The 26,690-nt window shown below is 42.0% G+C and overlaps 1 protein-coding gene across 1 annotated transcript in view; it reads right to left on the bottom strand.

Annotated features, from left to right (window-relative positions):
* The window catches only part of NME8 (NME/NM23 family member 8), an 85,487-nt gene that overhangs the window by 37,694 nt on the left and 21,103 nt on the right, over window positions 1-26,690 (bottom strand). The window contains exons 2-5 of the mRNA XM_040644406.1: window positions 24,954-25,020; window positions 23,732-23,826; window positions 6,588-6,659; window positions 2,262-2,378 (exon numbers count right to left, since the gene is read on the bottom strand). Of these exons, the coding sequence (XP_040500340.1) occupies window positions 2,262-2,378; window positions 6,588-6,659; window positions 23,732-23,761 (219 nt within the window). The 5' untranslated portion in view covers window positions 23,762-23,826; window positions 24,954-25,020. The remainder of the gene's footprint in view (window positions 1-2,261; window positions 2,379-6,587; window positions 6,660-23,731; window positions 23,827-24,953; window positions 25,021-26,690) is intronic.

Raw genomic sequence — 26,690 nt, 5'->3', positions numbered from 1 at the left:
TGGATAAAGGCAATGTGGTATATTTATGCAACGCAATATGATTCATACATAAAAAAGAAGGAAAACCTACTATTTGTGACAACATAGATGGACCCTGAGGGCACTATACTAAACGAAATCAGTCAGACAGAGAAAAACAAATACTACACCATCTCACTTATGTGTGTAATCTCAAAAAACTCAACTCATAAACACAGAGAACAGAATGGTAGTTATCAGAGGTAGAAGATGGGAAATGGGGGAACTGGGTGAAGGTGCCCAAAGGTACAAACTTCCAGTTACAAGATAAATAAGTTCTGAGGGTATCACATACGGCATGGTGACGACACATAGTAATACCGTACGGTATACTTGAAAGTTGCTAAGAGAGCAGATCTTGAAAGTCCTCATCACAACAAAAAAAATTGTTAGCTTTGGAAGGTGACAGATGTCAAACTTGGGGATCATTTCACAATATGTACAGATATCAAGCAATTATGTTATATACTTTCAATTAATATAATGTTATTTGTCAGTTACATCTCAATAGAACAGTTACATCTCAAAAAAACTAGGAAGGAAAAAGATTTCTGTCCAAATTAAATGAGGAGATCTGTTTGAAAATCTTAGCAAACAGCAGCTCCTCAATAATTCCTGGTTATTACAATTTTCACAAACAAGTGGGGACGGGGTTGGGGGGGCGGCAGTGAGAGGAGACAGAGACAGAGAGAAGGGAAGGGAGAAGATTCCCTGATAATCAAGAAAACCTGAAAAGTAAAGAAAAATGTCCTTGGACAAGAAAAATCACTATTATAAATGTAAATTCCCCACATTTGCCATTTGTCAATCTTCCATCAAAATGTTCATTTTTTTCTTAACACTCAAAAAGTACTCTGTGCAGACTATGGATATTAGCACGCTGGCATATAGAGTATAGGAATTGTTCCCAGTTTGCTGTTTTTCTTTTACATTTTAGGGTGCACTTCAAGGTTTTAAGTAATCAAATTTATCAATTTTTCCTTTTTTGATATCTGTTTTATGTTATGTTTACAATGTCTTCCTCAACCGATGACAATACAAATGTTCACCAGTATTTTCTTCTAATACTCTTATGCTTTGTTTCTTCATATTCAGCTCTTTAATTCACCTGAAATTTATGCACATGGTATGAGAAAATGATATAAATTTCTTATGCAAATAGTTAACCCAATATTCCTAAGGCTGTTTATCAAATCTTTCATCCTTTGATTTAAACTGATATTTTTTATAGCAAATGCTTAATACAAGCTTGAACCTGTACTTTCTCATTATTTTTCAGTATTTCTTGCCTCGCCTCTCCTTTCCAGTTTTTAAATTCATACTCTCTCTTTTTGCTCCTGTGGTTGGTTTGGCACGTGCGGACGTATTGTGTGTGCGAGCTCGTACGCGTTCATTTCCGTAACACCGGCAGCTCTTCCTTATCTGACTGTATTTCTGATCACTCTCCTCTGTGGCTTCCTTTCTTATACTATTATGTTCATACCTCCACATGCTTTGTAGTTTATTTCTTAATATTTAAATAGTTTATCTTTCATTACGTAGATGATACACTTCACATGCAGGATCTTATTCTAAGTATCCTACCAAAGTGCGGTCTTGTTCTCATTGGTCAATCTATCTTGGTCCTCTTTCCATATCAGTAAGTACAAGGCCCCAGAACACACTAAATAATATTCCACTGTATGGATTTGCATAATTTATGACAAAAATTACAGACATTTTATGGAACCTATTCAGCATTGCTCAATATTTAAAGATTTTATTGATTTTTTTTTGAGAGAGAGCGAGAGAATGAGAGAGCACAGGAGCAGGGGGAGGGGCAAAAGGAGAGGGAGAAGCAAGGCCCCCCTGAGCAGGGAGCCCGATGTGGGGCTTCATCCCAGGACCCCGGGATCATGAGCCGAAGGCAGACGCTTAACCGACTGAGCCACCCAGGCGCCCCCCCGGGGTGGCTCGACATTTATATTGATTCCAAACTTTTAATAAGAGACAACTCTGCTTTAAATGCTCTTTTCTATATATGTCATATTGTCTTTGTAGGGAAAATTATAAGAGTGCAATTGCTCACTCAAAGGATACATGTGTTTTTTAAGGCCTTTGATTCATATTGCCAAAATACCTCCCAGAAAGTCTGTACCATTTAGACACCCAGATGGTTACAAAACTTGGGAAAATTCCTTAAGAAAACAACAAAAAAGATGTAATACATTTTTTTAAGAACAAAATAGTCAGTAAAGTGTTACCTGAGGGCGAACCATTTCACCCGCGGCAATTTTCCTCTCTTCATTGACCAAATTAATAATTTTTTGATTAACAAGTGGTGCATTTGCCCCATTGATCTGTGCAATAATTTTGCCATTCTATACAGAAAAAGAAAGCATGAAGGAAACTTTCACTTTCAGGATAAGTCCAGAATGCAACTTGACGAAGTCACCCTACTCGTCCTCACACCCCCACCAATCCTTTTTAGCTATTGTAATTAGTCATTTTAAAATAAAGTATTAGTGATGGGAAAGTATGTCTTGATTTGAAAAACCCAGCTCTTTGAATTCTACCTCCACAATGTCTGTCCTTCTATAACCAAAGGCAAGGCAACCCTGTATTACGTTCGATGGTTCTGTACAGACCTCCCACCATTATCTTCCCTGATTATTTTTGACACTGTGCCCCCTTTTGTCTATCTTTCAACATATATTTACCAAAAAACCTGTTTTCTGGCACAGTTCCAGGCACGATGGTACAGAACAGCAGTCCTGGTAGGTGGCCTAATTAAATTACAAAAAAGGAGAAAACCCCACGAACATATATAATATAACAACCATGACAAGTACCACCAAGTACAAAGCACTGGGAGCATCTACACGAATCTGTCCTGGTCAAGGAGATAGGCAAAAAAGGAGAATACCCCACGAACATATATAACAACCATGACAAGTACCACCAAGTACAAAGCACTGGGAGCATCTACACGAATCTGTCCTGGTCAAGGAGATAGGCAAAGCTGCTTACCAATATCAGGAAGGGATTCTTGGGTTACGATATGTAGGAGGGGTAAGAGATAATGAGGCAAAATGGAGAAGAAAGAGTATTCCAGGCAAAAGGAATAGAGATGCAACGGTCCTGAGGCCAGAGGGAATAGGGCAAATGAGAAGACCAGCGGAGAAAGTAAGGGGATGCCTGGTATGGGAGGAAACCTAACAGCGAGTGGGAGCCAGACCATGTGGAGCCTTGTGGGTCATGGAATGACACGGCCTTTCACCTAAGTGCAGTGGGAAGCCCTAGACATGTTTAAACAAAGGCACTGACCACAATTTGAACTGTTATTTGTAAAGATCACTTCACTTACCATGTTCAGAAAGAGTTAGAAGGGAGCAGAAGATGACTGTATATAAATTAGGGGCTATTCTAGTGATGCTGGTGAGGGAGATGGGTGCTCAGTCTGTGGTACCGGTGATGGAGAAGGAAAGCATGGAAAGACACAGATGAGTGTGAGAAAGACCTCGGTGGTGAAATTGACGGGTCCAAGGTCTGGAATGGATTGGGTGTGATATACAAAGATGTCACTAAGCTGAGTTTTCTGTTTCTGTGAAAACACTGGATAAATTAAGATGTTAATCACCCAATGAAGTGACACTTAGGAGACCACACTTCCCAGAGGGAGGAGGGGTCTGGTATTGGACCAGCCCCATGTGAGAGGCCCTTCAGACAACATAGAGGGGATGTCAAAGCACCAGCTGGATACACAAGTCTGGAGCTCAAGACTGTATTTTGGCAAAGCTGAAAATACTATCTGGCCCTTTCCCGAAAGAGCTGGCTGACCCCTCACCAAAATCACAAGTATAGGAATTAGCCGAGGACATAAACTTGAGTTCTTGACATATAGGTGGTGACAACTGAAACTGTGTGTGGAGGAAATTTTCTACAGAGGGCATATAACATGATAAGATCAATACTGAATGGCTGAATAAAGAAAGGTAAACCTGAAAAGGAGGTGGAGGGGAATAACATCTAGGTAGACAAAAGGAAACAAAGCAACAAAGCCAAACGAAGCCAATATTCCAAAAAGGAGGGCATGGCCACCACATTCAGTACACTTGAGAAGTGCAGCATGGTGGGCCTAAAAGTGGCCCTATATTTAACAACGGGCTGGTAACTGGGTACACTAGCAAAAGCAAATTTGCTTGAATACTCAGAAGGCAGATGAATGGGTTGAGGCATTAATGGGATGTGAAAAAAAAAGGAGTAAAAATAAATATGCAAACTCTCCTGAGAAATTTAGCTGTGAGATAAAGGAGAGAGATGGGTGGTAGCTGGAGAGAAGCATGGCATCAAATAAGAGTATTATTTTTTAATCGGGAACAGTCAATCATCTTCAAAGATCAGTGAGAAGGATCCAGTTGAGAGAGGTTTAAATAAATACTGACACTCTAGTTACCATTTCCCACTAAAAGGAACCTTCCAACAATTCCGGGGACTTTCTAATGTCCCTTGGAAAAAGCCCTTCCTGCTGAAACTTGCTGGAATGAATTTGTTGTCAGCTAAGTGTGCTAAGCGCTACAAAGAGCCACCATGGGAATAGCTGTATAAACAAGCATGGCTTGGCGGTGGCTTTGTGGGCACAGACTGAGATTCTTAGATGAACGACTGTGGATGTGGAGCAAAGTCTGAGGCATGACTGCGCGAGCAACTGGTTGAGGTGCACTGGAGAAAAGTTCATTGGCAGTAGAGGTCAGGCATTGAGAGGCCCAGATGTGAGTGGGTTGCCAGTGTGGGCACTACAGTCCCTGGGGGCAGGGGTGGCAGGACAGGGGTTTTGAAGTCTTCAGTCATCAACAGGACTGATTTGAAGACCAGTAAATGCCAGGGGTGAGGTGGGGGAGAGAAGGAGGTTTAGCCAAATTGCTAAGTTAGCAGGGAAAAGACCTCTAATTAGCAAGGAAAAGAAAGTTATTGAAGTAAGAAGAAGTAAAGGGAATATCGGTTCTACTCCTGGCCTCAAGACATATAATCTGAGAAAATAGTCACCACTCTGGGCTGCAAAGAAGTATGTTCTAAGTAAGGAGGCAGACTTAAGGAAAGTCAAGGAAATGGCGTAAAGGCTAAGAGCCATGATGAAAGATCTTAGAAAGTGTGCCAACTGCTCATCTCAATTCCAGATGTGACACAGTGAAAGGGTTTGCAAGATGGTAGAGAATTGGGAGAACTGGTCAGAAAGACTATTCTAGGCATGAGATGGATGAACTATGCAGGGCAGGGAGGAAGAGTAGATTTATATTCTAGGCATTGACTGCAGATAAGACAACGTGGACTGGACGATCCAGTTAAGGAGGGTGGGTATGGTCTCCTGATCAGAGCTGACCAACCTGGCAGGGTGAAGGTGGTCCCAGAGCTCCAGACTCTATGTGATGGTCCCCCTGCCCAGTCTCTCTTCCTCCATCCCAAGCTCCTAACTGCTACTGCTACCAGTCTTCTCGCTGTTCTTAAGATTAACCCACCAAGCCTTTTTTCAGGTGTTACTCACTCTGGTCCCCTAAACTATGTCTAGGTCAAGGGTCAGCAAACACCGACCCAGCACAGAGACTATATTTTGGCAAAGCTGAAAATACAATCTGGCCCTCTCCCGAAAGAGCTGGCTGACTCCTCACCTAAATCACCAAATCCTACATGTCCAACTTAGAGCAAGCTCTGCAACGCAATTCTTAAAATTCAATGAACCCAGTTATCCAATTCCTTGAAATTGTTGCAAAAGCATTATTTCATAGAAGCAGAAAGTTCTATCCAAGAAGTGTTTTTAAAATCATGATTTCTAATACAAAATAATAATAATAATAATCCCAGCATCCAATAGGAAAGAAAGAGTCCAAGCCCTCTCTAGGAAGCCTTTCCTTACTACACCCAATTCTCCAGCTCCGTAGCAGCCACACTGTGTGTCACACACCTTTGAACTGTCAACACTCCCCTTCTGGAAAATAGCACTTATTACATCTTCCTGATTATTAAAGTTGTATACTCGTCACAGAATATTTGGAAAATATAAAAAAGTATCAAGAAAAAAAACTTAACCACTGCATGCTTCCCCCATTCACAGAAAGCTGCTACTGACAATCTGGTGAATGCCCTTCCTGTCTTCTTTCTACACACTTGTACGTGCGGAGATAGGAGCAACATATATTGCAAAGTAGCGATCAGATATGTCCTTGTATTAGTATACATGAATACTTAGAACCAATTCTCCGCTCCTGGGTGTCGAAGACATTTCCAATTCTTCACTCCCGTAAATAATAATTTGTCATACAAATCTCTGATTATTTCCTTAGGAAAGGTAAATACCACCTTATTTTTCTTTTTGATCAACTCACTACATGGTGGTCTGACCTCCTCAACCCATTCCATACTCCTAGATGTCAAAAATTATAAAATCTGTTAACAGACAAGCAAAGATAAGGCAAAAGAAATCTATGATTACTACAATCAGAAAATAGTTCCATGGTAATTTTACAATGCTACTTGCTATTTAACTGTAAATTAGAATCTGATAATATATCTGAGATGATAAATATTATACTTACAACACTAAAGAGAAAAACAGGTTCGCATTTATCTCTAAATGGCTGCAAAGTCACAATGTTGTCAGCTTCTGCCTGAAAAAAATATAAGTATTTCATATAATAGAGGAAACTATATCCAAGTCACCACATACACTATGTTGAAAGAATGTAGATCACACAAAATTTTTATGCTTACTACAGGATTTTCTGAGTATGTTATAGTTGTTCTATGGATCGAATTGCATACATTGGCAATTCAGGCCAGGCAGCATTTGGCCTCAAGCTTACTTCTCACTGTTTACTTTGCGATACCCAACCTGCAGCTAAGCTTACCTACTTCCAGTTTGCTATACAACACCCACACTTTCCTCCCTCCTTACCTGCTCTTGCCCTTCCTTTTCCAACCCAGGTCAAGTGTCCCTCCAAGAATTGTCTTGCTCCCTGCTGCTGCAAATCCTCTCCCACTCCACATGGAACTTTACTGCCCTTCCCTCCGGGACTCCATTGTCCCTGTCAGTATCGTATCACCACCATAAGGGCCTATCTCACTTCCTTTTTTTTCCTTAAGTAGGCTCCACACCGAGCACGAAGCCCAACACGGGGCTTGAACTCAAGACCCGGAGATCATGACCTCAGCTGAAATCAAGAATTGGACACTTAACTGAGCCACCCAGGCAGGGTGCCCCCATCTCACTTTTTGTGATCAGATCTATGATGTTTCATAATCCCCTTTGCATGTCACCCTCCTTCTGCTTTAGTCATGGGGCCATAAGAACTTACTAGCATTTTCCAGTGGGATGGCTATAGTAATAGAATAGATTCCTTGTGGAGTCGACTAAGGGATTTTCTCTGGCTGGGGTACTTCTGGGAGGACAGCCAGAAGTCACTGGGTTGGGAGGAAGCACCGTTAAGACCTATATCCTCATGCAGCTGAACAGGGTGCCCGACACCCCATGTGGTCTAATTCTCCTTCTACACCCACCCCTTCACCTCCACAGCAGTGCCCGGCCCGCCGGTATTACCCTACAAACAAAGAGGGATTCAATGCCTCTAAAGCACCTGGGAACACAGCATCCGACCTACACCTTCTCAGTGTATAAGGACTTTTTGCCTTGCCTTCCTATGCCCAAGTTCCTTTCCAGGTAGCCTGACAGGTGTGCAGGGGGCCTGTCTTGTTGTTGGTCTCCCCCCACTGACCTCAATTCCCTTTTAGACACTGGAGTTTTCCCATGATTCCTAGCCCATGAACTTGCACTCCTACCACTTCCAGACAAACTTCCCTAATGCCAACTGCCAGGACTCAAAAGAATTTCCCAATTCTCAATTCTCCATGATCCACTTGTTAGAGCTTCTGACACTGTCTTTTAACTTCTGTATCAACCCTGTGTCTATGGTATGTGGCAATCCCCATGAGGCCCAATTCTGTGTCTTTGAACTCCATTGTTCCTCCTTGCCAAGGATTAAGTCTCAAATCATATTCCAGATCCACTCAGGGGGCTCAGAATCAAGCAGGCTGTTACAGATTGTCACCCTTTCAAAAACTGCAACTTCAGAAGACAAAGTCAATTCTGGATAAAAAGATTTAACAATTGTAGGGACGCCTGGGTGGCTCAGTTGGTTAAGTGTCTGCCTTTAGCTCAGGTCATAATCCCAAGGTCCTGGGATCAAATCCCACATCGGTCCTTGCTCCACAGGGAGCCTGTGCTCCCCCTGCCTGCCACTCCTCCTGCTTGTGCCGCTCTCTCTCTCTCTCTCTCTCTCTCTCAGACAAATAAATAAAATCTTAAAAAAAATTAACAATTGTATATAGCCACCTACTCTCTTGAAGAAATAATGAGGTGAGTTTCTAAGCTTTAGGCTACTTAACTATAACCTTGAACTAAGAAAAAGAAGTTCTATAAAGAATGTACTTGCAGAAGGGGATGGACAATCAAGTTAAGGTCAATCAACAAACTCATCCCAAGGTCTGGGTTGGGAAGGGTCACAGAGAGATTCTACACATGGGAACATGCAATGGGTTAAGGTTTCCTGTTTGCATCAGGGAGTCCACATTTTAGGTGTAAGGAGTAAAGATACGAAATCAGTTATCTGCTCCTGCACCTTAGGTCTAGCTGGTTTGGACTTGTTTCTGCCCAACAGAAAGAGAATATGGGCCACACACGTATTTTTAAATTCTGGGTTCTAGTAACCACAGTTAAAGACTAAAAAGAAATAGATGAGAGTAATATAAAAATATTTTTTACTTAATCCAAAATATAGTCATTTCATATGTAATCACTGTAAAAGATTATTAGTGAGATATTCCATTTTCCTTTTTTCATACTAAATCCTCAAAATCTGGTGTGTATTTTACATTTGGAGTACATCTCAATTTGTAGGCTAAATTTGAATCAGAAATCATTGGTTTGTACTTTGATTTCATAAAATGTATAGTCTAAAAAAGTCGATGTACATACCCAGGTTGTCCCAAACAACTTAAAAAGTTTTATCATTTCTGAATTATCAGTTTTTTAATTTAAATTTAAATTAATTAAAGTTAAAAATTCAGTTCCTCGGTCACACTAGCCACATTTCAAGTGCTCAAAAGCCATTTGTGTCTGGTGGCCACCGTATTAGACAACAAAGCTCTAAGCAGGTGATAACTTGATATGGACAAATTGAATAATCAATACAATGAAGCCCGATAAATTTAGCCATAATTTAATCCCTTGTCACATCCGAGTGACAAGCGTGGGGAAAATCACTACCATTGGAAAATTGGTAACCGGTTTGTTAAGTGCCCAGAGACCTTCCCAATTCTATTCAGTAAACAGCGTTTGCAGCCCCGATTCTAAAAGACACACACTGAACATCCAGTCAGGTGAAAGGAACAGGTCAACAGACATCCATATGTACACTTTCTGATGTTCACGACCATGTTAAACAACCTCAACCCCAACAACCTCAACACCACGGGAAACGGGATAAAAATCATCACGGTTTTCAGATCCGGTAGAACTAAATATATAGTAAAACTGCCAAGTGAATATGGTCCATTTTTGAAGAGTTGGCAGGTTGTTTAAATTAAGACAATCCTTAAAGACAGTATGTAAACACTTGGAAGGATCAAGAAAATAACCGTTTCATGGAAATGAAATCCTTACTACGACAAAATGCAGAAGTTCATCTTCGTTCAGCTCATTTTTCAATTTTCTGAATAAAGTTTGCATTGCTTTGCAAGGTCCACACCAGGCTTGATAAACATCGATCACTAGAAGATGATAATATTTTGGGGGGGGGAAAAACCACACAGAGTCAAAGAATCTAGAATAGCAGCTTATCCCACCCCTGGGGCCAGTGCACAAAGCAGGTTTTTACACTGGTAGTGGGGAGGCGCACTCCGTGCTGGGGGGCCATGAGGTGCCCTGGGCCGAACTCCTAATGGCTGGACAACCAGGAGAACCCCAGTACCTGTGAGGCCTTTGTTCTGCAACATCTCATCCCACAGGCTTTGACTATTAACGACTGCCTGCAAAAAGGACACCACGGTCAAGGGGTCTTCAAGCACCAATGCCCCAAGTAAACACTGTTGGTATGTCATGCTCACCTGCAACTGGATTTCTCGCTTTTTCCCTGCCATTTATCCACTATCACAGAAAAAAAGGGAAGACAAATAGAAAATATTTACGAGAAAATTTAAATGAGGTTACTCCCTACGCATTCAAGCAGCATCTTAATGACGCATTCAAGCAGCATCTTAATGCCCCGTAGATATTTTCCGTGGGCAGTATCGATTATACACCGCCCCCTTTTCTGGAGAGAGGAGCCAATGCTGCTGAAGGACTCCTCGGGCGGGGCTCGACGCTAAATGCCTGCATCAGCCATAGTATCTTACTGGCCCCATAATCCTGAGCCAAGGTCAGAACGTGAGGAGGTGAGTTCCTTACAAATTTTTCTTTTCCTGAAGTCTCACGCAGTGTTCTACTCTCATTTGCACACGTGTTAATTGCCTATGACCATGCCCATGGATCCTTCTCGGGTCCCTCTCCAGGGACGTTTAATCTTTAGAACAAGACCCTAGGCTGCTCTTAAGCACCTCAGGAACTAGCCGCAGTGCGAAGACAGCGAGGCCCAAACGGCCCATTCTGTGCGGTCAAGGGCGCTCAGCGTGGCTGCGCCTGCGTGCGTGACAGCGGACCTAACAAAACAAAGGAGGTATTCGGGACAACGAAACTACATCCCAGGAAGGGTGCCGCATGCTCCAACAAGCCGTCCACGGAACAGGTCCTCCTCTAAGCTACCCCGGGAGGTGTGCAAGCACGAGAAGGAACAGTCCCCGAGGATCCAAACCAGCCCCCTGGAAGAGTCCTGTGGTCTTTGTGAGCAGGGCTCCAACAGGTCCGGGTACCTGGGCGCGAAGCCGGTAAACATCAGACTGTCTGTCTGTCCGAGCTGGTCCAGCGGAAGAGGCGGGACCAGGACCCCGGGACCGACCGCAGGAGGAGGGGCCAACGTCTGCGGCCGCCCCTCTCGCGCCGCGAGCCTGGGCCTCCCCCGCGGGGGCGGTGCCTCGAGGTTCCCCGGCCCCAGCGCGCAGGCCCAGAACCGCTGAGAACCCCGGTCCTGGAACCCACGGCCTCCCGCGCTTCTCCCCGACGCATTGCGCCTGCCCGGTCAGTCCCGGAAGACCCCCTCCGCTGCAGGTGCGCTTGCCTCCTGCAGGCTTGATCGCAGCTCAACGGAGTCATCATCAGTGGTGTGCTAGCAAACGTTAACAACTAGCTCGCTTGGAAATCATTACACATTATTATACATTTTACTGACATAAATAAAAATAATATGTGGCAACAAGTAACAAATAATTATAAAGTATACAATATTCTATTGCAAATTCCACATAGCCAATAGATTTTTACGGAATGTTTTCACTGATTTTTGCCAGGCTCTAGCATTCAGAGCCAATTTCTAGTTGCAATTCGTTCACAACTTGCCAGATCCCAAATATGAATAAATGCTTGGCCACTTTCACTATTAAAATCATGTTAAATACAGAAACTTGTCTAAATACCAGTTTTCATACAGTTTTATCTCCTTACCATGAGTTGTTTCAAAAAGTAGCAATTTTCTCACTGTCCTAACATAGCACTTTAATCTTGAACAAACAGATAATGTTGATTATGTTTTAAAATATATGTTAGATAGCAAAATACTGATGAGCACATGACCTCAAATTCGAAACACTTTCTTTTTGCAAAATGAAACAAGCTTTCCCATGAGATAACCAGTCAAAGTCTATGTGGGAAAATTATTTTCATAGGTACTGTCTATGCCACAAAAACATTGCAAAGATTCTATTTTATGATCATGATTCTTTTATTATTATTTTAATAAAATGAACAGCTTGGGTGTAATGTGACATGTATAGAATAGCATAATCTCCGCTGGTCTGGATTGATGACATGCGTATTTCCCAAGCTACCTGGAGCATCATAGTGAGTCTTGGCCAACACTATGGAGTATATTAAGTAAAGGTAAATGATATTCTGCAACTGTGGGTCCGTGAGTGGTTTTAGAGTGGACGTGTGAGCCTGTCAGCATCATTCAGGAATAATAATTGGATTTAGGATTTGGTTTTTGTTTTTTAAAGATTTTATTTATTCATTTGACAGAGAGAGAGACAGCCAACGAGAGAGGGAACACAATCAGGGGAAGTGGTAGAGGAAGAAGCAGGCTCCCAGCAGAGGAGCCTGATGTGGGGCTTGATCCCAGGACTCCGGGATCACGACCTGAGCCAAAGGCAGATGCTTAACGACTGAGCCACCCAGGCGCCCCTGGATTTAGGATTTTTCGAAGCTCAGGAGTAAAGAGTGAAAGGTGAGAGAGGAATCAATGGCCACAGGTAGCTGGAATATACCCATGTGTGATCAGCTCCCTACAAGAAACACTCAACAGAACTTGAGCTTCCCTATGCCTTTCCACGCATGTGCACGGTTGAAACCTACAGACAAAGCATGTACTGTGCAACACGGAAATGAGGACAAAGAAGCCATAGAGGACACTGCTGATAATGAATATATAAATAATAACAAAGCACAATGTCTTTCTCATTTTTCAGATTAGAAAACAGATGCAATTTGCAATATCTTTTTCTTCCCAGGACCGTACAGATTATTTTGCACACCTCAGGGAAGTTGTGCATAACACATTGGAGACTACTCGACAGAAAATCAAGATATCCACAAACTATCTGGGCGGGAGATAGAGATTTGCGGATAATTGGCATATTAAGAACATAGGAGTAGACTTGATGGCACAGGAAAGTATGGCATTTGAGAAAGTGAGGCCCCAAGAGGATACACTAGGAACATCAACATTTAGGAAGAGAGAAAGTGAAGCTAATGGAGGAAATTGAGAAGGAACAGCCAAAATGGTAAGAGAACCAAGAGCAGGCGATGTCAGAGAAATCAAAGGATGAGACGATGTAAAGCCAACAATTGTCAATATTGCCAAATGCTACAAAGTGGTCAAATAAAACAAAAAATGGTCAAATTAAATGTTGCTTACGTCGACTGAAAAACAAAGAAGTCAATGTTGATGTCATGAGAATGTTTCCAGTGGAGTGTTCTGGGGAAAGTCACTGCAGAAGAGAATGTCAAGTCAGAAGGTGGAGGCAAAGAGAATCAACAGCTCTTCCCTGAAACCTAGGGATGAGGAGAAGGGGTGGTTGCCAAAGAATGTGGGTGGTGGAGGGCTTATTCTTTTCAATAAGATGGAAGAGGTTTGCTACACTCTATTCAAATGGTGATTTTGCAAAGTCTGGAGAGCAAAGGTTGAAGAAATAGGGCCCTTGAAGAGATGGGAGGGCAAAGGAGAAGGGAACAAGGCTCAGGTGAGAGGACTGGTGCTGCTTCCAGTGTGACCAAAAGAAATATGACGATGTTTCTGTATCTTGTTTTTCTCTATTTTATAAAGCTATTCAAATTATCTTATGCTCTCAGTGACTTTTCTGTAGTCTTTACCCAAATTATTTCTATTACAAGTATCTTGGAGATTCCCTGTGATTTAAAACTGTTACCATTCAAAAGTCTATATTCATAAGCTGTATTTTTAACCAGTCAATCTGTGACCAGCTCCCAAAACCTGACCTTTACCACCCACCTACTTGTACTCACTGACCTCTGTCCCACATTGTCGCTTGAACTCCCGTTTCCAGCTTAGCTCTTCACTTAGGCAAATGGAAAGCAAAATCCCTCCCAGCGATAATGACTGCCCTGACAAGGCCTCCAGCCCGCCCAGGCCGCCCAGACCAGTTTGAGCTGAACTCCTGACTCATGCCTGCGCAGAAGGACCCTGCAGTGACCTCTAGAATGACCGACAACTACCTTTACCTCATTCTCATGCTAACATCTCCGCCCCAGGAGGGGTGCAAGCCTCATTTACAGAACACACAGAAGATCTCGCGGCGCGGTTGTGCGCGTGGGCTTTCTGGGAAAACACTGTGAAACATCTCAGAGTTAAAAATGGGAAGATTTACAACAGATGGATGACATAAAAAGGTTTCAATTCTTAAAAAAAAAAAAAAGCAACACTGTGACATCAGTGTGACAATTGGAGTAAATGTGGTTGGGGAAGTGAAACCAGAGATAATATGATAGAAAGCTATTGCAGCAATCCGGGAGGGCGGGGTTCGGGCCCACATGCTGGGGCACATGCAGAGACCACAGACCAGGGGCAAAAAAAGACTTGCTAGGTATTTGGGATTAGTATCAATAGGACTTGCGAAGTAGCACTTTGCAGGGTTGAGCAAGGAGGCGAAACCACAGGAAACTCTAACGTTTCATTGGCTGAGTGAATGATGGGAAAAGAAGCATCAGAACGGGGCGGGGGGGGGGGATGGGGGGAAAGATCATGAGTCCAGGGATTTTAGGATGACAAAGTGGAAGGAGAAGACTAATGAGTCCCACCATTATTGACCGTTAAATCAGGATTTTTATGATCCACAGAATGGGTGAATCCCCAGGGAACAAGTAACAGGACAAAAGTCCTTGGGTAATAATAGCAGGATCAACCTTGCTCTGTGTGACCAGTAATTTGTGAATATATAACGCTTATTACATTAGGGCTTTTCTAACTGCCCTCCCACCCCTGACCCCCAGAGACATATGTTTTGTGAGATCCCTATAAAGCAATATTGGGCAGTGGGGGGTCTTTGTGACCTTGGTCATTTCTTATCCTCTCTGTAGTCCAGTGTCTTTCCTGGAGATAATAATAGAACCTATTTAATCCCTTTCATCAGGATGCAATGATTTAAAGTAAATGTAAGGCTTAGAACAGGCTCCAGCTCATGGTGAGCATTCAGTAATTGTTATCTATTGTCAGGCAGAAATATAACTCTAGTAAAATATTTTGATTAGTACTCCTGTGTGGGCATCCTCTATCTAAAATCTGCAGAAGTACCTTCCCACAAAAATTTCTATCACTGTTAAATTAACTGGAGACTAGCGCCCTAAAGCAAATGTATCAAATTAAAAAAAAAATCATCCCCCTGCCACATGTGTATGATACAGACCTTGTGGTATGGCCCTGCATCATTTCTTTTAAAGGGGGTACCATTTTTTTCTCCTGCAATCTACTTGACATTTCCACCGGAAATGGCCCAGTGGAAAGTCACGTGGAAATAGAAACTTGAAAGCCAGTTTCAAGACACATGTGCATTTATAATTATTAGTGGATTTTTTTTCAGTTCTCTCCAAAATCCAGAACAAGTTGGAAGGACTTTTCTTGGGAGGGAGACGGAGTCACATCAGAGTCCCTTGCTGGATTCTTCAGTGGTGCTGCGTAGTGAAGTTGTCTTGGCTGAAGCTAAAGCCTCTGACCTTGCTGGAAGGGAAATGGGGAAGAGGTGGCAAGTCCTCTCTATGGATGCATCCAAGGCCATGGTTACCTTTTGATCTGGCACCCTCACCCTGATGATATTACTGACAGCATCTTTGCCTCTGCATCCCACCTCATTACTTGTTCGAATCTGTTGAAATTCGTGAAATCTTTTCTTTCGTGAGAAGGGGAAGAGCACCTTTGAGTCAGGTAGCCCAAGGCAATGCAGAGAATGGGAGTCTCCCTTTCCACTCTGCCCTCAGGAATGGATTTGAGTTCTTAGGGAACATCAGCCAGCTTCTTTGCAGGATCAGAATGCAACTCAGATGGAGACACTGAAGGGGCATTAATGAAGGACTTTTTCCAGAGGTGTGAGCGGATATGAGGAAGCCAACAAGGGATACTGACATAAACAGAGATAGCAGCACCAAGTCCAGGCCCGAAGGGACAAAGGGAAGAAAAGACCTTGGACTTCTCCACGGAATGCAGGGAGAGCAGGGCCACGAAGCAGGAGCTGAAGCCTAGAAGGGCGGCAGGCCATGCTGGATCTGTGATGACAAGGTTGGGAAGCGGCAGAGAATCAATGCCTCATCCTCACTCCTCCCTCTGGACGGACTCTCCTGCTGGTAATGCCCAGAGGTCAAACCCAACCAGGAACCCAGTAACAAGAAAACCCAAAGCACAGTGCATCAGGGCCCGTTTCCTGGTGCTCAGAGCAGGGCAAGGTAGAGAGGAACAGCAAATGGAACCACATTTAGGGTTAGAAAAAGATCAGAAACATATAGGGATGTTTATCCAGAGACTTCAAAGATTCTAGACACGGAATGGAGGCCAGGGCTAACAGAAGTAGGAAAGACGGTTTTAGAGACGCTGGGCCTAAACAGAGCTGTTTTTCCGGTCAGCCAAAGAGTGTAGCTGAATTTGGAGAGGGAACCAATCATTCTGTCCAGCCACGGCCTTGGAGCCCAGCAGAGCTCTTGTGTTTCAATGACTGTAAACACTAGAAGAATCAGAGAATCTGGGGCATGGACATTGGAGATCTTGTGCCACTTTGTGGGGAGAAGGTTTTGCCAGCCAGGAGCATGAGCAAGAAAGGAAGGACAGGGCAGACCTGTGGTGGCTGCAGCTGGTGTCCTGTGTGTGGGTTTGCAAGAGGGAGGCTTCCTGGCCCTCAGGGCTGTGGGCTGGAGCAATCCTAAGCTGCTTAATACAAAGATACATGACATTTTTCTATAACCAAAAGCTAGTGATATCTGGGAAATCTTGAGTCACACAGAAACAGAACCAATGGTATATACATGGAGAGAAAGACAGACAGACGGTACCTGCTGTGCACTGCTATTTGCTCTTTATACAATACCATTTAATTTTTATATCCACTCTGAAGTAGGTTCTATGATTCCCATTTCACATAGGAGGAAAGTGAATTTCGGAGAGATGCAAGGCCAGTCTCCTATGAGAACATGTTCCTCAGGTCCATCTCTGGATGATCTCTGGGTGATGCCAAACTGTACTGTCTAATATATTAACCGTTACGCATGGGTGGCCACTGAAATGCAGCTACTCAGAATTAGAATGTGCTACAAGCCTTAAATACACACCAGATTTTGAAGAGCTTAATATGAATAAAAGAATGCAAAAAATCTCATTAATAATTTTTATATTGATTGTTTCTTTAAATAATAACATTCTGGATAGAATGAGTTACATAAAGCATATTATTAAATTCAATTTCACCTGTTTCTTTTTAGCTTTTTAATATGGCAACTAGAAAATTTTATTTTATTTTATTTTTAAAGATTTTATTTATTTATTCGACAGAGATAGAGACAGCCAGCGAGAGAGGGAACACAAGCAGGGGGAGTGGGAGAGGAAGAAGCAGGCTCATAGCAGAGGAGCCTGATGTGGGGCTCGATCCCAGAACGCTGGGATCACGCCCTGAGCCGAAGGCAGACGCTTAACCGCTGTGCCACCCAGGCGCCCCGGCAACTAGAAAATTTTAAATCACATATGTGGCTCACCTTTGCGACTTGCATTCTATTTCTACGGAGCAGCACTGAACTAGAATTGCATTTGTAGTGAGTCATGAATTATTCCTAGTTGCATAACAAGTCACCCCCACCCCCCAAATCTAATGGCTTAACACAGTCATTCCATGATATCGCTCAATCATACGGATCAGGATTCAGGCAGGATTGAGTGGGCAATTTCTCTGCACCAGGTGACGTGGACTGGGATCACTCGGTGGTATCCACGTGGCAGCTGGGTGGTCTGGCGAGCCCAAGCAGCTTCGTCATATGCCTGCTGCTTTGGCTGGAAGGCTGGGCTTCTCTGGGCTCATCACCCCTTTGTCTCCAGTTGTTCGTGGCAGACTCCTCCAGGTGTTCTCCCCAGCAGGGAAGTCGAACTTCTTCCATGACACCTCAGGCTCCAAGAGCAAGTGTTCCAAGAGACACGAAATGGAGGTTTCCGGTCTCTTAAGGCCCACTTCTGGAAATTGGCAGTGTCCTTTCTCCTATGTTCTGTTGGTTGGCGCAGTCATAAATTCCACTCCCAGTGAAGGGTAAGGGATACAGATTCCATCTCACAATGGGAGCCGTGCCAAAGCATTTGTGTCCGTTTTTAATCTAGCAAGTTAATCCAGGGCAGCAATTCTCATACTTTAGCTCACATCAGAATCACCTAGAGGGCTTGTGTTAAAACACATTATCATTGGCTTCCACATCCAGAATTTCTGAATCAGTCGTTCTCAGGTAGAGCTCAAGAATTTGCATTTTTAATAAGGTCCCAGATGTTGCTCCCGCTGGTGGTCCTCTCGGAACCACACTCGAGCACCAGTCATCCCTACATCAATATGACTAACAAAGAGCAATTCCTGCCACTCCCAGCTGCCCCTTTGCCACCTTCACCCTAAATCACCCCAATGGATTTCCATGTACTATCATATATTCCTTCTCCTATGCTTCGGGGATAGAAGCAAAGCTTATACAATACCAGACACAGTCCTTATTGACTCAGAAAACAGGCAACCATGTGTTCGTTATCATGAACAGCGGGAGCAGGCAGGAACTAACAATGGATTATAAATCTCAGACACAAGTGCCTTATGTGGCAGCATTCCACAGGTGTAAAGAACTCGCTGACTGTACTTGTTACCTCCTACTGCATAATACATTATTCTGAAACTTACTGGGTTAAGACAACAAACATTTATTATCTCATAGTTTCATGGCAGGAATCTGGGAGCAGATTAGCTGAGTGGTTCTGGCTCAGGGTCTCTTACTGAGGCTGCACTCAACGTCAGCCAGGGCTGCAATCACCTCAAGACTCAAATAGGAGAGGATTTGCTCCTGAGCCCACTCCGTGTTTGCTGGCAGGTCTCAGAAGACCCACTTCCAAACTCTTTTATGTGGTTGTTAGAAGGTCTTGACTCTTTGCCACTTGGGTTGCTCCATGATGTGGCAGATGGTTTCCTCCAGAGTGAAGCAATCCGCGGACAGCAAGAAAGAGAGAAAGGATGCCCAAGATGGAAGCCATAGTCTTTTTATAACCTAACACTGGAGGTGATATCTCATTGCTCTGCCCTATTTCATTCATGAAAAGTCAGTAGTAAAAGGGGAAATTACACAGAGGCAGGTATATCAGGCAGGACTCATTAGAGGCCTCCTTAGCTCTGCTGCCCACAGTATTAAAAGGAATTCATGGAACCCAACAAAGTAGTAAGTTGAATACTGACTATATCCTAAAGTTACACAATCAATCACAATCTTGAAGTTACTCGGGACATATCATATCCCCTTAAAAAGTGATTACGCGTAATTTAAGTGCATGGCTATTTATCTCTTTCTATGACAGCAGGCTTATAAAATGGTTCTTCTATAGTATTTTAAAATATTATTAATAATTATAGAATAATAATGACAAATTCTTATAGGCAAAAAAAGGAATAAGCATCCATTTAGTTATTGACTTAATAATTACATAAAGCATGAGATTAACATTGACCAATAGCATCAAAGCCTCCAAAATATATTTTTATATGAATCAACATTCTGAATTTATCTTAAAATTATTTGCAAAAAGGTGTCACTGGATTTGGAAAGTAAGTAATGTTGTTATCCTGAGGACCACATGCCAGGCACTATGACACTATTTAACACATGTTGCTGTCTTATTTCAATTTTACCAAAACCCTATAACATAGGAAACGGGGATTCAGAGATTATAAACACTTCATCCATGATTCCATAGTTACTAAAAATCTTTGAATCCACATGCCCAGAGGACTCCCAACCTCTGTTATATTAACTATGCTACCTTGTTAACCAGTAAGGCTTTGGTTATTTAATTCATTAAATTTAATATCAGAGGTAGCATTATTATAAGCAAGGCATAAGGACATGTCAATTTCTTTGTCAGGTAAGTACCAACTAACACAATAAAAATAACCAAGACAACCAACTTGGATTCTACTTATCTCAATCCAAGTTGCTCCTCTTGGTTATTTTTATTGAGTTTAACTGATGCGAGAGTTGATTTTCATTTTGCAATATTACTTGGTCATATAGGGTACCTTGAACAAGCTTAATAACAGTCCCACACTCTCAAAAGTTTGGGCTCTAATATAGTCTAATATAGCATGCTTCAACTAAGACCGGCTGATTTCCACCTTTTCCAATTTATTTTCCTGCTCAATGGATGCATGTCTGGAAACATCGATCTGGGAGGCATTCTCTATTTCCTAAGTACCTACTAAGTCTTAGAATCAAACCATATTAACGCTCCAGTAATCCTGGAAGGGTTTCCTCCCAAAAGTCAAGTCTATTGACTATCGAAGCTAGTTCTTTCCTCCAAATAACCACAGCCAGCAGCCATCACTTCCCCAGCTATCAGTCATTTTCAAGAGGTATGTATCTCAGGTTGAGCATAAGTTAAATAAGTTAAGGCTTATTAGGGTGATAAGAGTCCATATCTTCAAATTCTCTGGACCTTGAAGATTAGATAGTTTGGAGGTGGAGGGGGAGAACATGCTAGGATCAAAGCTCAGCAAGAGCAAATGCAAAGAGACCAGGCTGGATTGTTGCATAGGAAAGGCAGTAGTTGTGCTAAGCAGGAGTAAGCACTGCATGAAAAAGAGGTAGCAGTTGAGTCTGGAAAGGATGTTTGTGGTCAACTTGAGTAGAGCTATGGAAATGGAACACATTCTACAGTTAATGGAGATCATCCAGGAAGAGGGGAACAATCAGTCTTCATTACCTTTTCATGGAAAAATAATTCCGGTGACAATCAAGAGCAGGGAATTTGAAAAATTTTGAAATCATGGTAGCAGCCATTCATTTGAAACTATTTTGTCACAATGGTAAAAAACTGATTACAAAGTGAGTGACAAAGAGTATTTTTAATGGATAACCCCACCTATGAAACACACCATATCCAGGCAACAGACAGTAGTCAAAGCAACAAAAATTTCATTATAAAGAACTAACTCAGATTTGTCTATCTCTGAGTAATTTTGAATAAAATGCACCCGGAATACATGGTGGGGTATAAAACAGACCACTATTACTAGGAGGAAGAAGAAGCTCTTGATTTGAGCTCTATAGTCTTGATGTGCCCACATGTCAGGCCAGAGAGCTTTTATCAGTTGAACGATAACACCCATCTGTATCAGAAAGAGTATCACAACCGTTGAGATCATAATGACAATCATAGCGTAGTTCAAGATAATGAGTTCCCCGCGGTTGAGATCTTTGTAGAACTCAAAGCATCGTCCTTGTTCTGAGTAACCTGGATGTACGCCGTATTGTAAAAGTAATATTGGCCAAAAAACAAGGTTACCCATGGTCCAAATAACAATGCTTAAAACTACCATGTGGTACTTTTGCAACTGTTGCATTTGGAGTTTCTTAAAATAGATGAGCAATCGGAGTATGACTATGGCCACATAGAAAACAAAGGTGAAGTACATATGACCGTATATTATGCTGCTGACCAGTCGGCAAAGAAAGGATCCGAACTCCCAGACCTCTAAGATATAATAGCTGAGGCGGAATGGGAGGCTGACCAGGAGGATTGAGTGTAGCACTATGATATTGAGAACAATCAGGGCAATCATTGACTGGCTTTTCCTTTTGCACATCATACGTGACATCAATACTGTCCCAGTAGTGCCTCCAAGCAAAACCACGCTGTAGAGTGTTACCAGAATCATCCTGCAGTGCCCCTTGCAGTGGCCTTGTTCTGTGCTTGAGGCGTTTGGCAGGGTGGTCGTATTGATGGGCTCCATGTTTCACCACAAAATGCTTAGAAGACCATAAGCCCCTAAATCAAAAGTTTTACAAAATTATAATGGATATATTGAAACTATGCCACTACACTTCTGCAATCCCAGACAATTGGTTACAAACCTCAAGCTGTATACCCAATAAATATTGTCAGGGACTCCGCTTCATTACCCAAACAGATCGAAGAGATGGAGTGAAGCAAAATCACAAAAATAAATTTGTTTAAATATAAAATTCATAACTGTACAGCCAGGCATTCTATTAACAGATATGTCTAAGCTCACATACCAGGGCTGGGATTAGCATGAGACACGTTAGCCTGCGGCATAAAATTTAAGAAAGGGCCAGAAACTCAGTAGTCAAAATCTATGCTATTTTAATGAAATTTTTTTGAAAAATCAAAATTAATGCAAAAAAGTCACGATGAATAAAATAACAAAATTTTAAATAAAGGTAGAGGCAGGATACACACAGCACACGCTCGTATCAGATCTACAAAGGTCATTCCTCCTATTGTCAGAATCCAATTTGGGATAACATAGAGAAGACCATAAAATTGTGTACAATTATTGTAAGAAGATGCATCAGACATTTTATTTTATTTTATTTTATGACTGATGTATTTTATTTATTTATTTATTTATTTATTTATAATAATATTTTTTTTATTGTATTATGTTAGTCACCATACAGTACATCCCTAACATCAGACATTTTAAAATATTTTCTACTAGGGGCGCGTGGCTGGTTCAGTCCACAGAGCGTGTGACTCTTGTCCTCGGGGTTTAAGACCCACGCTGGGCAGAGAGCCTACTTTACATAAATAAATAAGTGTATATAATCTTTTCTACGACTAGATTTTGAGCAGCGAGGAGCACATACCATACGTACTCCCTGCACTCTTTTCTTCTTGCTAACCCTGAATCTATTCTTAGACAAATGTCTACCTTTGGGGGCGCCTGGGTAGCGCAGTTGTTAAAGCATCTGCCTTCGGCTCAGGGCGTGATCCTGGCGTACCGGGATCGAGTCCCACATCAGGCTCCTCTGCTATGAGCCTGCTTCTTCCTCTCCCACTCCCCCTGCTGTGTTCCCTCTCTCGCTGGCTGTCTCTCTCTGTCAAATAAATAAATAAAATCTTAAAAAAAAAAAAATGTCTACCTTTGGTGACAAGTTGGGGTTGGTGGTTGAGTTCTGTTAAGTTTTTTTTTAAGATTTTATTTATTTATTTGAGATAGAGAGATAATGAGACAGAGCAGGCAGAGGGAGAAGCAGACCCCCCGATGAGCAGGGAGCCCGATGTGGGGCTCTATCCCAGGAGCCCAGGACCATGACATGAGCCAAAGACAGATGCTTAACCGACGGAACCACCCAGGCGCCCCTGTTTAGTTTTTATGTAAGTTTTTCAGGTATGGGTGTGTAAGGAGCAGTGACCGCATAGCCATCTGCCATCCTGGAGTGAGCGCCAGCTCTGTCACTGAGTCGCTGTGGGAGTGTGCATGAGTCACCCAGCTCCACGGAGCTCGGGCTGTGAAATGGGAAAGGTCGTACTGCCTGTGTGAAGGGGTTATTGGAAAATTACATGAGCCAGGGTACTTGAGACAGCTTGGTAACAACAGCAGAAAAAGCCATGTAAAAGTTATGATTCTTGGGGCGCCTGGGTGGCACAGCGGTTAAGCGTCTGCCTTCGGCTCAGGGCGTGATCCCGGCGTTATGGGATCGAGCCCCACATCAGGCTCCTCCGCTATGAGCCTGCTTCTTCCTCTCCCACTCCCCCTGCTTGTGTTCCCTCTCTCGCTGGCTGTCTCTATCCTGTCGAATAAATAAATAAAATCTTTAAAAAAAAATAAAATGTTTCTTATAAAAAAAAAGTTATGATTCTTAACATGAAACAACAGAACCAAAAAGACATTTCCCCCTTTCCCCTTACTCTGTATCTAGGCGGGTATACAGTTAGTCACACAAAATTGTTATGGCATCAGTAAGTATTTAATGAATATCCGATGATAAAAAATAAAAACTTTTTCAAACCTTTGATTGGACAGTATGGGACTCAGGCATCAACAGGTCAGACTTCTCTGTCCAGAAGGATCTGTGTCCATTTTCCTCATGTATCTCCCGCCCACCTGGCCAGAGGCAAAGTTTGAGCATTTCTATCTGAGGAAGAAGTTATTCCACAGTGAATGTCTAAAATACCTTCAAATTTTTCTTCTGCTACTCCAGCATCTCCTCAGAGGGAATAACTAAATTTTTTTGAAACATTGGACCTGACATATTTAAATGCTGTCAAATAAGATTTTATTTTAACTCAAAAATGTAATTATAACTTGCATAACAACCAAAATTTTATGTGCTGGAATATGCATTTTCACAAAGTAGATATTTAAAATATATAATGCTGGGGTGCCTGAGTGGCTCAGTCAGTTGGGTATCTGCCTTCAGTTTGTGTCATGATTCCGGGGTCCTGGGATTAAGCCTCGAGTCAGGCTCCCGGCTCCGTGGGGAATCTGCGTCTCTCTCAACCTCTCTCTCTGCCCGCTCGTGCTCTCTCTCTCAAATAAATAAATAGAATCTTTAAAAAAATTTGTTTTAAATAAAATATATAATGCTTATGTGATTTGTGTGTGAAACAGAACAGTTTCATCTAACTTATGAACAAATATGATACTAATTTAGTTTTAAAATTTTAGCAGTCCTCAAGTCTAAGAAGACAAGATTCAAGTTTGAAATTATTTTAAAGCAATGAAAGTCTAAATTATTTGTCAGTTGCACAGTTTAAATGGATACACCTCCCCAGGCAGCATGACATTTGGAAACAGGATACCCTGCCACTTACTAGCAGCTTAATCCTGGGACAGATGCTTAACTCTAAAGTTGTCTCTTCAGCTGTAAATATGGGAATGAGAAGATCTATTTGTAAGAAGGAAGTTGGATTGTGTCTGCAAAGTACCTTACAGATTCCCTGACATAGAATAGGGCATCAAAGTGCCAATGCCACTTCTCCCTCCATAATATACACAAGGATGTTTCATAAACACAAGATCCCATTCTCCTCAGTTACTTCTCAGAATTGTCCTAAAAATATTTAAATGTGTGGAGACTACGTTCCACCATTTTGTTTTGTTTTTCCCTCAAGACTTAAGGACATGACCCCCACCTCCCTGCCAAACATTATCGTCCAATAGCCTGTAATTTCTAGGTACTTCTTTGCTTGTTTTCTATGCAGAAACAAATGACTACCCAGACTACTTACCTGTTCTTTCCCTTTTAGGATTTGCTTCTGGTAGAAGGCTTAGGGCACGCTGCTCATTTGTGGGGATCTACATCAGGGCAGGCAAGAAGAACGAGTGGCTAGAATCAAGACTCCAGTAACGACAAGAGAAATCTTGGGGTGGGTAATGAATGACAAACGCGCTTTCGACTGAAGGCTTCCAATGTTGAAGTCAAGATGGAGGGCCCAGATAAACCTCCTGGGCCACAAACGGATGTTTGTCTCTGTAGCTCGTGGTTAAAAAGATAAAAGAGCGTTCTTACACGTAAAGGCTTTCATTTTTACTGTCAGTGATTTATTTGCAGAAATTTTTTTTATTAACCTGAAAAACTTCCAGTTTTCTTTTTTCCAAAAGCTGCCTCTTATCATACTTGTGTTTTAGCTCAAATGTTTTACATTCAGAATATAAGAATGATCTAGAGGAGTACTTCCTCGGAGACATTCATATTCTCAATAGTGTGCTCAAAATGTAGCTCTGTATTTCAATTTTCAAAGACTCCCTTCCCTCAGTAACCGTATTTGGAGATTGGTTCTTTGGAAGCCCAAACCTCTGTGCTGTAATTTCTATAAGAGGGCTCATTTCGTTTTCCTCAAAAGTCTTTCCTTTTGTTACATCAACCTCACTTTCCACCTTCGTAATCCTCTTCAGCTGTGCTAAGACCCCAAAGCATATTTTTAAGGAAGCATTGGGTTTAGGACATGTAAAGATGCAAGAGACCAACATACCTTCCTGTGGTAGGCAAACCTAGCCCCAAATCGTACTACTGTTCAGCTACAGGAATTCAAAAGGATAAAAACTCGAGCACCTGTATAGCAAGTTCATGTCAGCCTACATTTAGGTAACTGATAAAATTCTCACTGACTTTGGAAAAGTGAGTATTGTCCCCAGTTGTGCTATTTGCTACACGATCATCCAACAGTGCTTAGGGCCGCAGAGGTATAAGCAACAGAATCTAAAAGTAATGGAGCCATAGTGACTAACATAACATAATAAAAAAATAAAATAAAATAAAATAAAAGTAATGGAGTCATATACTTAATTATTTCAAAAAAAAAAACAAAAAAACAAAAAAAACAAAACCCTCTCAGTCGAAGATGAGATTTCTAACTCTTCCTGTCAAAAGCAAATTCATATCAACTCAACTCAGCTGGAAAAATTTCACACGGAACCAACATTTCAACCAGTTTTAAATGTTTCCTTAAATCAAATAAATTCAAAAATACAAATTCTAGCTTGTAAGCCTGGATTGATCTGCCAGACCTCGTTTTTCAAATAAAACGTGTTTCTAGAATCCACGGGGTAAAGCATGTTCCCATAGAAACCATGTTATTTTTAGGGGTTGCTTGTCTGCTGAAGGACTAACTGGGAAATGAGGGAGGTGTGACCAAGAGTTGCACACAAAAATAAATTCAGGTATAATTTGGGACTATGGCCAGCACACAAATTTATTGTTCACACTGACGATGTAAGGATTCCACGGTACTAAAATGTGTGTATATTGTATTTACAGCACTGTGCAGTTCATATTTTTTACCCACTATACCTAAAATTCAGCTCTTTTTTTTCCCCCTTGGACAGTGCCCAGATTTTCAGCAAGAAATAACAAAACCTTAATAGGAGAGCTGAAAACCCACCAAGACCAGAAGAGTACAAAAACTGTCTTCATTAACCGATGACATCATCACAATTCAGAGTTTAGAAAGTTACTACAGGCTGTA

Source organism: Ursus maritimus, unplaced genomic scaffold (assembly GCF_017311325.1).
Source record: "Ursus maritimus isolate PB19 unplaced genomic scaffold, ASM1731132v1 scaffold_3, whole genome shotgun sequence".
Classification (NCBI taxonomy): Eukaryota; Metazoa; Chordata; class Mammalia; order Carnivora; family Ursidae; genus Ursus; species Ursus maritimus.
Note: the sequence above shows the minus strand (reverse complement) of the source record. Positions and strands in the feature narration are given on the sequence as shown.